At 48.1% G+C, this 14267-nt stretch overlaps 1 protein-coding gene and 1 long non-coding RNA gene across 3 annotated transcripts in view; one reads left to right on the plus strand and one right to left on the minus strand.

Moving 5' to 3' along the window:
• Positions 1-2425: 2425 nt before the first annotated feature.
• CDHR3 (cadherin related family member 3) overlaps positions 2426-14267 on the minus strand; it is a 75002-nt gene continuing 63160 nt past the window's right edge. The window contains exons 15-19 of one of the 2 annotated variants that reach the window (XM_082473527.1): positions 12477-12658; positions 10084-10097; positions 8862-8890; positions 7085-7133; positions 2426-5549 (exon numbers count right to left, since the gene is read on the minus strand). In XM_082473527.1, the coding sequence (XP_082329653.1) occupies positions 5248-5549; positions 7085-7133; positions 8862-8890; positions 10084-10097; positions 12477-12658 (576 nt within the window). In that variant the 3' untranslated portion in view covers positions 2426-5247. Of the gene's footprint in view, positions 5550-7084; positions 7134-8843; positions 8891-10083; positions 10703-11005; positions 12659-14267 lie in introns of those variants that run through there. The other variant, XR_014266951.1, reaches the window with a different exon arrangement.
• The window catches only part of LOC309666300, a 36180-nt gene continuing 30793 nt past the window's right edge, over positions 8881-14267 (plus strand). The window contains exon 1 of the long non-coding RNA XR_014267024.1: positions 8881-10063. This is a non-coding gene — a long non-coding RNA (uncharacterized lncRNA). The remainder of the gene's footprint in view (positions 10064-14267) is intronic.

A 14267-nucleotide genomic window follows, 5' to 3' on the forward strand; every position in this document is an offset into this window, starting at 1 on the left:
CCACCCCTGCTCCCTGCCTTCCTGAAATCTAGTCTCAAATCAGCACTCAGAGAGACATGCTTTCAAAACAGAAAATACGTTGCTCCCCAAACCCTGCAATGTCTCCTCATCACACTCAGAGTAAAAGCCAAAGTCTTTACAGCGGTTCACAGAGCCCTACACGATGAGCATACCCTCCTCCTCCGCCTCACCATTCACGCCCCACAAGGCCACATGTCCCCACCGCCACCCCCAAATATACACCTACTTCCCCACACGCACCTGTGCGAAGGAATCTCCTCCGGGCCTCATGTTCATCACTGTGCGCCTCCAACGAATCCTCAACCTGGCCTTGCCTTTGAGCCCTCTGCCTGGGGGCTCTTCCCCGTTACCTGCATGTCTCTTTCCCCACTTCTGCTGCTTGACTCTCACCTCACCATGGGCCTTCCTTGACCACCTGTTTGAAGAGGCCATCCCCACCCTCCATAACGCCGACCCTGTTCGTTGTTCTCAATAGCATTTACCACCATTAAAATATCATATACGTGCATATAATATATATATATATGTATATACCTACGATATACGCATACATATGAGATATACATACATATGCTATATATACACGTATATGTATAATCTGTTTATCTATCATTCCTGTGGAAATAAACAAAGACCCACCATATGGGAAAAGCAAAGGGTATTTATTTTTCTCTTACTATAGCAAGTGAGTCAGCCACCATCACTCCCATTTTGTCAGAGACTCAAAGGCGGGCAGAGGAGTGGGAGACCTTTGTCGTGGAACAAAGGGAAGGCTCAGGGGTGCTCTGATTGGAGGCTGTTGGCCTGGGGAAGCTGTAGGTGGGCTCACTGGAGGCGGTCCATCCTATGGTGTATATTTAGTTTTCTCTGGCTGGTCCTAAGTTAGAAGCGGGGATAAAAATTAGGGAAGCTGTCTGTTGCTAATCGAGTCCTGGCCATTTGGGGCTGATTGTTACAGAAGTTATTGTTTAGCTTCCTGGATTGTTACTAGAAACAGCCATTCGGCTTCCTGCAAGTCTGACTTAGGCAGGCTGGCTTCCCGGGCTGTTTATTGTAGATAAAGGGGTTGGTTTCCCGGGCAGGTTGCTGCAGGTTGTAGGTCCAAGTTCTATTTTTATATATGGTCCAGCCATTGTCCGTTTGTATGTTCAGTCTCTGGTCCTTCAGTAGGATGTAAACACTAAGAACATTGTTTTATTTACTGCTATCTCCCCAGAGCCTAGAACAGTGCCTGGGACCTAGTCGGCACTCAGTAATTTTTTGTTGTTGATCATCATAATGTTCGTGTAGATCTAGTTAGAAAAGTTGTGACTCTGCTACATAACTTGGTTCGGAAACCAACTGCCAGCTTGCTTAATTCAATCCAGTTCTACAAATGTTTTTTGAGCGCTTGCTACACCCCCAGGAGGCTCTGTATGGGCTGTGGTTATTCACCCCAGGTGACATAGGACAAGCACTGGCTGAAAATTGATTGACAACCAGGATTCTGAATGCTTTAGCCTTTACTCAACATTTCTCTCCTCTCCCACTTTGGACGCATAGCTAGCTTTAAGAACCCTTCAGCGTCCAGGTCTTCCCTCACACTTTTAGAGACCGCTGGGGCTCCATCTGCTTTTTCCCGCACCCACTACCTATGAAACTCATTTACTTCTCATGCAGTGCCTGGGGGATGGCTGTTGTCTTTTCAAAGAGCTGGTTACCTTCTCAGTGGGATTATTCCTTAGAGCAGGAGCCACATCTCACCCCCAATACAGGTGACACATAGTAGGGTCTCGGTGATCTGAGTCTCCCCCCGATTCTCCATCCCATCCTATGTCTGACCTTTTCCCTGGGCTCCAGATCAAAGGTCTCACTGGCCTCAGGATACTCCCATCCTCCACACAAGGAAGTCACACCTGCTCAGAGCTGCCATCCGGAGGTTATAAGCCATACGCTGGTCAGATAACCCAAGGCCGGGGCCCCTCCTTGGGCATCTCAACTATTTTCTTTCCTTCTTCTTTTTTTTTTTTGGCCGTGCTGTGCACATGCGGGATCTTAGTTCCCTGACCAGGGATCGAGCCTGTGGCCCCTACAGTGGAAGTGCGGAGTCCTAACCACTGGTCCGCCAGGGAAGTGCCCTCAACTATTTTCTGATAAAGGCTCCCCATTAAGTTTTAAACAATATTTAAGTAGTTCTGAAATATCTTCTTCCAGAAAGGAAATTCCAGACTTGGGTTAATTTATCTTTCAGATAGAACACTCAGGGAACCAAGATAACAGAGGCCAGGATGGAAGTGGAAATAGCATCTTTGGGGACGTGTATCAGCAGGCCACCTTCAGCTGCAGCAGACAGAATGTAAGCTCCTCCAGGGCAGGGTCCTGGGGCTGCTGTGTTTACTAATGAGTCAGCACCTGGCACACAGTAGTCACTCCATAAATATTTACTGAATGAATGGGAGGTACAAACACACTAGTTTGAAATGAGAAATGCCATGTTTCAATAGCCATCATTTTCTAGATTCACTCACTTGGTTGCTTTAATTTTCTCAGCCATTACAAAACACATTACATAAAAAGGCAAACAACAGATCTACAGACGTGAGCAAGGGCTCTAAGGAGCGAAAGCATCATTGCCCAGTTTCTGCTCATGAGCCACACATGCTTTTAACACAGGCGGGCGGCAGTGCAGACCTGGCTTCCTGCTGAGCACAGGGAAAGCTCAAACTTAAGAATTCACCACGGGGTTCCACATCCCTCAACAGTGGACCCCTCCGTGGCCTGATCCCTGAACATCTTTGCTTTAATTTTTAATGACTCAACATTAGGCAAGTCAACATTAGCTACAATAAATTCATACGTGATTAAGGCCTTGGGAGAGAAATGTGAGAAAACTTTTACAAGGTCCCCAGTGGTCCCTGGCTTGATTTTATTCAGCTAATTTATTTTTGAAACCTGGTAAATGTTAGAAACCAAATGACCTCAGCCCTGGACCTGAGATTTCTGATTTCCCCTGATCAAATAGTCAAATATGCAAAAAGAAAAGGTGGTTTCGAAGCTTCCTGGTACCACTCCGGACCCATGTCTTGGGTTCCTCGAGGTTCACATCTTGGGGCTCGGAAGATAATCAGCTCTTCCTGCCCATCACCAGGGAAAGAACTGACTCTTCAAACAGACCCCAGCCTTCGGGAAGTCCCTCCCTGTGCCTAACTTAAATCTCTTCTTCTGGCCGAGAAGCATGATCCCCTCCTGCCCTGTCATCACCAGAGAAGGGATAACAGCTGCTCACCGCCCTCCTTTTAATCATACTTAATGGGCTCATAAACAGTTATCAGGCACCCCCTTCAGCCTTCTCAGAGCCTCATTTTACTTGCATTGAGGCTGAGAGCTTCTGAGGAAGGTCTTTTACCCGGGGCTCCACAGACTTGCAGAGTCTTAAATGGGTAATCAGCCACTTCACCCACTTAAACCTCCACAAATGAGCAGCTCTGCCTTCTTTGCAAAATTTAAACGTATTCAAGGGAGTTCCCTGGCAACCAAGCCTTGTTAATAAATCGCGCCTGCTCTAGGCCAGGACAGGGCATTTTAAAAATGTTTCTTTTTCTTGAGAAGTCACACCGACGCACGGGCACACAATAAACGGGCCGCTCCTCCCTCCGAAGTTCTGCATTTGCAGGATGGATCCTGCCTGCCCTCTACAGGCCATCCTGGGCCTGGAGAGTTCTCATCTGGCTCTCCAACTGGGAAACGGGGTGCTGCCCCAGTAGACTCTCATCTGGTCCTTCCCTCTGGTTACTGGACTAGGGGCCCAGCAGCTGGGGAGCAGGACGTGGAGCAAAGGTGAGGATTGCTCGGCCTTCACCAGGCACGCACTGAAAATTTCCACTTCCTGTTGCGTTGCAGAGAGATTTATTTTCAGGTCACTGCTTGTGGCCACAGGTGAAAGTCCCAGCTGTATGAATGGCTAGAGCTTCCCACTGTGTCTCTGCTCTGAGTCCTGTGGTTCCCCCCTCCACCAATCACAGAAGGTAGGGAAGGAGCCGGGCAGGTAGGATGTAGGGCTGGTGTTGTTTTAGCTTTGAGAAAAACAGGGACTTTAGTTCAAGAGGAATTTTCACCAGGATGGCTAAAACGAAAAGGACCGACAACACCAAGTGTTGTCAAGGGAGTAAAGCAGTCAGAACTCTCCATCGTTGGAAGCATAAGTTGGAGCCACCAACTTCAGAATTCTCAGCAGATTCCAGCAATGGCTCTTGCAGTCCCACTCCTAGGAACAGGCTCAGAAGAAACGCGTGTTTATGCTATGGAAAGACATGTACAAGGACGTGCACAGTGCTATACCTTATAATAGTAAAAAACTTGGAGCAGCTACCCAAGTGTGGAATGGATAAATGACATGTGGTAGATTCCCTCAGGATAAGAGACACAGTGAAGAGCCCTGCATGACTGGTTCACAGTACAACTGGGTGAATCTCACAGACATGGTGCTGAGCCAAAGGAGCCAGATACAAAAGAACTGGGGAGCTCTTTTTCCATTTATAGGAAATTTCAAAAAGGCAAAAGTAATCCGTGACAATAAAGACCCGAATATTGGTTGCATTGGGGAAGAGTCTACCTAGTACTGAGCTGAATGCCTTCGATCTGTGCACTTTATCGCATTATCAGTTTTACCTTAATGAAAAAGAATTAAAGGTATCTAGTGTGTTTTCTTCTTCCCAGGTGAACAACTCATTATTCATCCTTTTTTCCCCACTGCTCTGCCTCTTTTGAAAAAGATTAGACGTGACTTACAACGGTATACGGTGTTGAACTGTATTTATAAGTGAAGAAATCTGGGTGACACTAAAATAAAGGCAGGAAAATAAGGTGAAACCAGGTGGGAGGGTAGTCCTCAGAATTTAGGCAGGAGGTCTCGTGCACTTCCTAGGGGCGAACGGAACAGAGCTTCCTAGAGGTCAACGTGAAGAAGAAACACAAGTCCACACCCACCAGTTAGCAGTCCAGCTGATCAGAGGTACTGAGGCCAGGGCAAAATCTCTCCTGGGCTGTCTCAGAAAAAGGCAACTCTGAGATCAAACCCCTTTCTGTTCATTTTAAAGTCTGTCAAACATTCCACCTGGGACCCTGGATCCTCCACATTTTCAGCCCTCCACCCCCACCCTGCCCTCGAGGAATGTAGGGTGAGGCAGCGTCCCAGACAGTCAAGCTCCCTCCCTGTGCTGTGCTGTGGGCCAGGCAGCCAGACACCGTTCACTTTTCGGGGTGCGGTTTGGGGGACCCCGCACGCGTAAGGGCTGAGTTTCTGTTTGGGGTGCTTGGCTTGCCGTCCTGGTTCCTGGACCACGGGCCTGTGTTCTTGGCCTGTGCTTTGTCGCTCAGCCCATCTCCTTCCTTGTGGGTGCTCCTTGGTGGCCCGGTCCCTTCCCCAGTGACAGGTCTTCTTGGAGCAGCTCCCTGAGGGCTGGACTCCTTCCATTTTGGCATTTGGGTTAAGGGATCTTTCCACTTTCTGGCTCCAGTTTTTGTGTTGAATTCATATATTGCCCCAGTAACTAGGGAAAAAAATTACACCACCAGTGCATAAGCAAAAGGATCCAAATGCTTCTCTGCTCCCCCATCTCCACCCTGCTCTCTTCTCAGCCCCAGGGAAAGATGAAGCCGCTAGAAAAATTGAAAGCAGGCTTGTGAAGAACACAAACAGTCTTCACCAGCCTGCCCTTTCCACGAGCTGAGCTGTGTGGCTCTGACCACACAGGTAGCACATCTCACGCTTCCCTGGAAAGAAAGGTGTAGGAGAGTCTCAAGGTCACCTCAATGGCAAGATGAGAGGCCACAGAAGTCCTGAACTCAACATGAGCTTCAGATAGGTTCAGTTTTTCATGGGGTGACCCATCACGTTCTGATTTGTTTGTTTAAAAAGATCCCCTGAATCCCTGATATAAACCTGAATTCACCAAGGAAGGAGGAAAAGACTTTGATTTGTATCTATGTTATGTTAGTAGAGATTTGCAGACACAGACACACAAATCTGGCCCCGGTTGAGATGATGCAAGGGAACCATTTGTATTGTGTCGGAGCCTGCAGACGCTAATTGATGTTTGTTCACATTAGTCCAGTTGGCTCATCTCTTCCTTTTTCCTTCTCGCAAACACACAGACGCAGAACAGCCTCGGTCCTCCCTGGCTTTTGCCGCAGAAGATCTAGTTTCCGGCGTGCCCCTGCTCCTGCTGTTTCCCTACAGCATGAGTGGCCTCTCAGGCAGAGGATCCCACCAGCACTTATGCTAATGTGGGCACATTATGGTGACAAGTACCTAATAATAGAGGGAAATTTAATTCCAGCAGCAGCGGCAGCCTGTCCTGGAGAGGAGCCATCCTCCCTCTGAGGAGGACCAAGCGGAGCCGTTCGCATGTGAGGGTGGCAGGGAGCCAACGCACTTGCCTCCCGAATTTGGTTTCCTTCCCTTTATTCACGTCTATAATTGAGCCTTTGTAAGTGAAGGGATGTGTGTAAAGGAGCTAAATTTGGAGCTGATTTCATGGGGGTGATGAGAGCTCTGGAGGCCAGCTTTACCTTATGTTCATCTTGCTGTCCAAGAAGGAATTCTTGGCCCTGATCGAGGAAAAAAAGAAGCCAAGCTTGCCATTTCTCCATATCTCCCGTTACCAATAGGATGGTGTTTAGAAGCATTCAGAAAGGATGAGGCAGCGGCGGGGTGGGGGGGTGGGGGGAGGTTGAGTCCCGGTGAGCAGAAGACACAGTGGGTTATTGAATTCACCAGTTCCCTGAACTGGCCTGTGATTCAGGGAGGGAGGCTGGACAGGGGCGTGGTCCTTGAGTGGGACCCTTTAGGTGGAAACCTGCTGAGGCCTCACACGTGATCACGTGCTTGAGCGTCTACAAGCCAGCTCTGTTTTGAGCTGATCTCACGTTGCGGTGCCGCCTGGAAGGATCAGCACTGTGTAGGCCCGACAACCAAACGCATTGACAGACTGAGTGAAGAGCAGGACGTGGGATATGGTCCTCCGTGACTCCACCAGCCTGGAATATGAACAATGCCCTTACGGCGACACTGCCACTTAATTACCTGGGTCTGCGGCTTCTCCATCAAAGACAGTGTTCATCTGGATTGTTTCCTAAGGAAAAGAAAGAGACAGCTTCAGGCACAGCCCTACACTCCTCCCTCCAGGAGAGGCTGTTCTTCCTTACAGCCCAGGTTGCTTACCCAGGGCCTTCCTGACGTTTATTTATTCAATAGGCACTGTGCTAGATGCTCGGGACACATCAGTGAACAAGGCAGGGCTGGTTACCGCCCGCCCAAAGCTTGCAATCAAGCAGGAGCCATTGACAAAGAGGCACTGCAATTTACTGTGATAAAGACTATGATGGGGGAATATAGGATGCTATGGGGGCGTGGGGGAACGGGGGTGGGAAGAGGACATTTAATCCAGACTTGGGGGGTAGGAAAGCATCCTGAGTAAACGCTATCTAAGCTGCACAGAAGGAAGGGCAGAAATGCCACGCAGCACCGGCCAAGATCGACATCACCTACGCGGGATCTGCCAGGCAGATGTTACGTGCAGGGCAGGCACAGATGAGTCAGCCTAGGCCAATGCAACGTTGCATCTGGGCCCGGCCTGCCTCACCTAAGCCTGGTGTTCCACACCTTATTCTTTCCCCTGACCTGTACTCTGTGCCGCCCTCCAGGACCTGACCTCTGCCCCGTGGAAACACCCCCTTCCCTCACACGGTGCCCGCCAATGATGCTGTTCTTCAGCACACTCACGAGGACGGTGTTTGGAGTTTAATGGGCCTTTGACCCCCGTTTTCATCACATAAGCCGTTACCTACTCACTTGCCCACAGCTCCCCTCTGTGAAACCAGAAGGAATGGAGATTGTACAGCTTTCATCCATTTGATCAACTCAGAAGCTGCACTTTTTACGGCCAGGGGGATTGATTTATTTAATCGATGAATTTAACTATACATATGTCTAAGTCTCTGAGTGGCATCATCAAGGGTACTGAGACAATAATAAGACCCAGGAGACAGGAGATCACCCCTTCCTCCTGTTTGCAGACCAGTACTTATAAGCGCTTAGGGGACTGGCCTGAAGCGATACTTCCTCCTCGTCCTGCCTGTCATTTCCCAAATTCATGGATCTTAGATCATAACACAGTCCTATTATTAGGGGTTAGGGGAGACCTGGGAGGGGGTCACCTTCAAGTTCCGTCACTTCCAGTGGGTGGATCAGGTTCAGTGAAAGAAAAATCAGGAGGTCACGTGAGGAGGTAACTCCCCAGCTGTCCTGTGACACTTTGCATTTACATGACTCTTCATAATTTTCCCAGTATTTCCCCACCTGTTATCTCAGGGCAGCTGTTCTCACTCCCATTCCACAGGTGAGGAATCTGAAGCTTAAAGAGGCTGAGGGAGTCCCTGAGGTCAAGGTCATATGGCCGAGAGGGCAGAGCCAGCCTCAGCTTCCCACCGTGCTCTTTTTCTATCACTTTTCCCTCCAGGTGTGGAGAAGCAAAGCAAAAGTAAATCCCATTGAAGGCTGAAGCACCAGTTCTGGTCTTTAAGCTCCTCTCCCCTAACTCACTCTCCTGGAGAACTAGTGTAGATAATAAACACCACTGTTCAATATTTATGAAATCCAGTTCTTCTGCAAATATAGCAGCAGACAGGTTCAGTGGAGGGAACAAATTCTATTAGGAGCTCGTCACACAGCAGTCTGCTCCAGTGGCCAGATACAAGCATCTCCCTGAATGATAAACACCCCCGTGGGACTGTGGCAAGGCGGCTGGGGGGAGACCAGAGCCCCCTCCCCAACCCGGCGCCCCGGGGCCAGCCAGCCTCACCGCCGCCTCTCTCTTTGTGTTCTTCATTTCTGCAGGGAAGAGGACAGACAGAAGTTAAGCTTCTTGGACACTAAATTGACCTTAAAATTTTACCCCTACAATGAGATCTCTCTCTCTTAAACAGGATTTGAGCTTAGTATTGCAGGCGTAGCAAAGAATTTTCTGTCTCTAGACATGTTTGTTTACCTCCTTCCACCTTCTCAGAAACACAAACACACACGCATAATACACAGTTAAAAATTTTTAATTCTTTTTCCAGCTTATTGTCATTACTGGAAACTAGCTTTTAAATGGCTTTATGGGTAAAAAAGAAAGAGGGGGTTGCTACCTTTGTTTGTCATCTGAGGATTCTTTGCATCCATTCCTTATACCCTTTTTACAAAGTAACTAGCATGGGAGATAGTTTGTGAAAAATCTCATTTATTAAAATTATTTCATTCGATATGATCAATAACCACTGTCGTTAAATTTCTAACCCTGCTGAGATATCCCCTGTGCATGTCAGATGCACACACCTATGGCTGGAGTGATTAGAGCAATCATTTTTCAAAAACACTCTTTCCAGTTCTTTGTCCTGTCTCTCCCCATAGCTTGGAGTCTCCCTGAGGCCACAGCTTTGGAGACAGTGGCGACGTCTCCTCAGATGGGCCTTGCTCAATTCGCCGACGCCCTGAAATCACTCAGCTCTCCCAGCCCATCTGACTGCACCCAGCCCCCATTTCTAACTACCCTAACCTAAGTAACATGTGAGAATTATCAAATCCATCACAATCTGAGAATAAAGTATCATTTGTTCTTTAAAAACAGGCATCTGTCTAATACAGAGTACTAGCTGTCCTCAGGAGGGGTCACCCCCTCCGTGTGTAGCAGCAAGTAGATTCTGTGTTTAACCCACGGAGAATTCTCCATTCCTGACCCACTTGGTGGGGAACAGACCTTTAGGTGCTGATGTCGAGCTGATTGGAGGTGACTCAGTAAGGAACAGGCAGGACCGAATGAGATCCACGAGGGCCAATGGCCCCATGCACCCTGCCCTGCCCTCCCCTTCCTCCAGCTACGTCCGACCTCTGTTTCGTTCCATCCACAGATGATGTGGCGGAAAACCCACCAAGCCAGGACTGTGCCCTGATTCTCCACCGAGTTGGAACCCTTTTATGTAGTACAACAGAGCAAGCGAAAAACAATAATAGCAACAAACAAAGGTAATCGGCACCGTACATACCTACTTTCTTCACCCTGTATGGGGGGAGAAGGGATGGACAGGAATTAACCTGAGAGCCCTCGGCACTGGTACACACGTGACAACATGGGGGCCTTCGGGCAACTGTGCTCCCCAGGATTCAGGGGTTGATCGAAAGAGGGACCAGGGCAGGGGACTAAAATGCAGAATGGGCTCCCAGCCCTGCTCCATCACTGCTGGGTTGGGACTAAGGAGGTTTGGGAGTCTGATAAGTTGGAAAACTATTGCTTTAGAGAACTTCAGGGAACCTATCTTCTCTAACAACACTGAGTGAGGGCATGACGACCCCATCAGACTGCCCAGCGATTCTTCCTGCCTGGTTTTCCTCCCCAGTAGCCATCTGAGCAGAAGATTTGGCTCACAGTGGGAAGGTTCGATGACTAGCAGTTAAACCCGGGCTTCCTGTAACGTGAGGAGCTGGACACCTGGACTCTTAAGACCCTTCCCATGATAACCTTGGATTCTATTATTCTGTGACTCTAATTTTATTCTCTGCTATGGGACAAATATTGGTTGCCATATGGTACAACAAATTGCCAGAGAGGCCAGGTCTGAGTCTGAATTACTAGCTACTTTTTTAAAAGTCAACCATGGCGCTTCCCTGGTGGCACAGTGGTTGAGAATCTGCCTGCCAATGCAGGGGACACGGGTTCGAGCCCTGGTCTGGGGGGATCCCACATGCCGCGGAGCGGCTGGGCCCGTGAGCCACAACTATTGAGCCTGCGCGTCTGGAGCTTGTGCTCCGCAACAAGAGAGGCCGCGACAGTGAGAGGCCCGCGCACCGCAATGAAGAGTGGCCCCCACTTGCCGCAACTGGAGAAAGCCCTCGCACAGAAACGAAGACCCAACACAGCCAAAAATAAAAAAAAAAAAAAAAAATTTTAAAGTCAACCATGTTGAAAACAATATTTAGAAGGTAACTGAAACCACCAGGTTCAAGGCACACATTTAACCATAAATTGCATGTGAGTTGCAGTGTCTATTGGATTACTTCCTGTAAGAACTTCTGCCCAAATCCCATTACAGAGCACCGCCATCCTTACAAGCTTAAGCATCACTCTTTTGGAGCTGGTTTTTTTTTCTCAAATCAATTTGTGAGTAGAGTCCAAATTAAAAGGCTTTTTAAAATTTCAGCAGATGCTCAAGGATTTCTTACCTTGAAGTCAAGGTTGCCAGTAGCAACGAATGTCCCCAATAAATATGGCAAAATGCAATGCACATCTTTATGCTAATACTTATACTTTTATACAGCCTTTCATCCATAGATTTTAAATTATTTGACAGTAGTAGTTAATCTTCAAAATACCTTTAAAAGGCACATGAGTCTTATCACCCATTCTTTATGCTGTTGAGAAATTCCAAAATTCAGGTTCCAATACCTCACGATACTTGGGTGTACAGAGCTAAACTTAGAATCTAGAATCCTAAGCTCACTGGGACTCAGCCATGAAAAATCATGCAACAAGATTTTTTAAAAAATAGTGTATTAAGCATTTACTCTACATCAGGAACAGTGCTAAGTGGTTCCTTTGCATTTGCTCATTTAATTGTTTGGTTTTCAAATAAAGAAACTGAGATTCACAGAGGTTGTCACTTGCCCAAAGCCATATACCCAGAAAATGGCAGAGCCAAGATTTGAACCTCAACCTTACCTGACTCCAAAGCCCAGGCTCAGAACCATCACATTCTCATTGTAAGAGCTACTAAGACTCAAGAAACTGGCTCTGGGGAAGCTTGTAACAATTTGATGCTTTCTCCACTTCACTCCAGTACCTCCCTTTAGCCAGTAAAAGACACTCTGCAGAGTGTCACCGAAAGAGGCATATAAGTGAGCAGGTGAGCCTCCCAGGGAGAGGAAGCAGGCCTGCGTTTACAGCCCTTGAGAGGGCCACACGCAAAAGAACAATGATTATTTAGTCACACCAAAGCCCAGTTCAGTCACTGGAGCCAAAAGCTGAATTCCCTTATTAGTTTTTTTGTGCTTCCTCTAATTCCATCCCATCCTTTAAATATTCCACAAATAACAGCACGGCATATTCCACTACTACTCACAACCGGCCTTGTTTCTGGAGCTTTTATCCAGGACGAGGTTACCAAGAGGCTGAAGCCCCGATTTCACTGAGAACTCATCAAGGACAGGGCAGGTGCCAGGGAAAAGCAAAGGAACAGTTTCCTGGCCCAGCAGGTGATGAAGGGGGTCCACCAGGACAAGGAGAGCTGGGATGTCTCCCCCCTAGCTCCGTTTCCTTTCTTCATTCCAGGCACCCTCTCTACCCTGTGGAGAAATCCTGTCTACCTTTCCTTCTCCTGACATCACTAGAAGCAGTATCCTCCGAAAGCAAATGGGGAAAGGGCCCAGCCCACTGGCAACTTACAGAGGTTTCTTGTGCTTCCCAGTCTTGCAGGGACAGTGTCTGTGGATGGCTTTGGCCAACAGGACGATCAGGGACACCAGGAGACCCAGAAGCAACATGGAGCCCAAAGTGATGACAAAAGGCACATACCAGGCCGATGGAGAATACACGTTCTTCCTCAGGATCCGGTAGGTGATCCTGGGCTTGAATGACAGGAGGGGGAGGATGAGTGGAGGCTGGCCGTCTGTGACATCAGAACCCTCTCACGTCGGGTGGTTGAACGTTCATTCTGCTCTTTGTTCTTGCTCTAAACATCGGACATCTGTGTGCTCATCGTTCTCACTCTTCAACCCATCACCTTATTTATAGTCTTGCCAGACATCCATGAGACCGAAACCCAGAAAATGTAGGGAACTGGAGAGCAACTCTAGGCCTAATTTCATTCTCTTTCTTCTCCTTCCCCAAAGCTAAAAATTCCATTGGCTTTTTTTCCTGCCAAATCATGGCATAAGCTAGGGACTAATATAGCTATTGTCTCTCACTGGGAAGGCATGAGCCATGAAAGTTGAGGGGTTTTTTTTGTTTTTTTTTAACACTTTGTAGGCTTCTCAGTGTTCACTCACTACCAGCTGTGCTGCCAGCTGAGCAGGCTGTTATCACAGTGAGACCTCAAGTTCAGCATTTGCTTCCCAGAGAGGGAGACCGATAACAAGCAAGTTATGGAGATTTCCAGGTTGGAGATGTCAGAGCTGGGTTGTGTTGTAAGTTGCAGAAAGGTGGCAATTCCTTACTTGGGGCACCTACTGGCTCCTACCACAACTGAAAGCCCTTCAGGTCACCTAATGCCTCCATTCATTGGGGGTAATATTGACTCCAGCCCACAGGAAAGGAATATTAAGCAGCTCTTGGTAAGACTCTGAGAAGCAGAATTTGACCACCTGTCACAGGTGGCTTTCTGAGGTTCTGGTTCCTTTTCCTCTGGCGTACTCCAAGTATGGGGCTGCCGACCAAGGGCGCAACTTTTACGAGGATCAGGAGGAAAGGGGATAAAAGGGTCTGCACGAATATAAGCCAGGTCATCCAAGAAGCCAGGGGCGATAATCCTCTTGTCAGATTCCAAGACGCTCCCTTCCTTCATCACACTGATTCTATTGTGGCACCTGCTTATTTTCTTCCTACTGTTTACGACAATCTGTAGGTGGTTTATTCATTTGCACACCTGTTTGTAATCCGTCTCCCCCTCTAGATCAGAGGCTCTAAAATGCAATCAGAATGGCCTGGAAGGCTTATTAAAAACACAGATTGTTGGGTCCCACCCCACAGTTTCTGATCCAGTAGGTCTGGGGATGTGGTAAGGACTCCAGGTTTCAACATCCTTCCCTGGAAGCCGTAGTGATGATCATGGTTGGATGAGGTATAACTTTAGTGTTCCGGGGTGGGCTCGAGAATTTGCTTTTCTAACAAGTTTCCAGGTGACGCTGCTGCTTCTGCTGTGGGGGCCGCACCTGAGAACCACTAACCTGCACTATAAGCTCCATGAGAGAGCAGAGACCATTTCTGGCTTATTCACCAACGTGCTTGGCATATTATAGGTATTAAATCAATATCTGCAGATTGAACAAGTGGATTTTTTTTGGAGTGGAGGTGGGGAGTAGGGTACAGATTGACAAATGGTGACTCTTCAAAAGAAGTAGAGAAGAGCATCTGGCAGCTAGCTGCTCTCATGGACACGGACTTGTATTGGCTCTTAAGAGCAAGCAGAGAAGGGCTTGTGAAGGCGGCAACATGTCCATACCCTGGATGGGCAATGCC

This window comes from Balaenoptera physalus (assembly GCF_965194825.1).
Source record: "Balaenoptera physalus genome assembly, chromosome: 8".
NCBI lineage: Eukaryota > Metazoa > Chordata > Mammalia > Artiodactyla > Balaenopteridae > Balaenoptera > Balaenoptera physalus.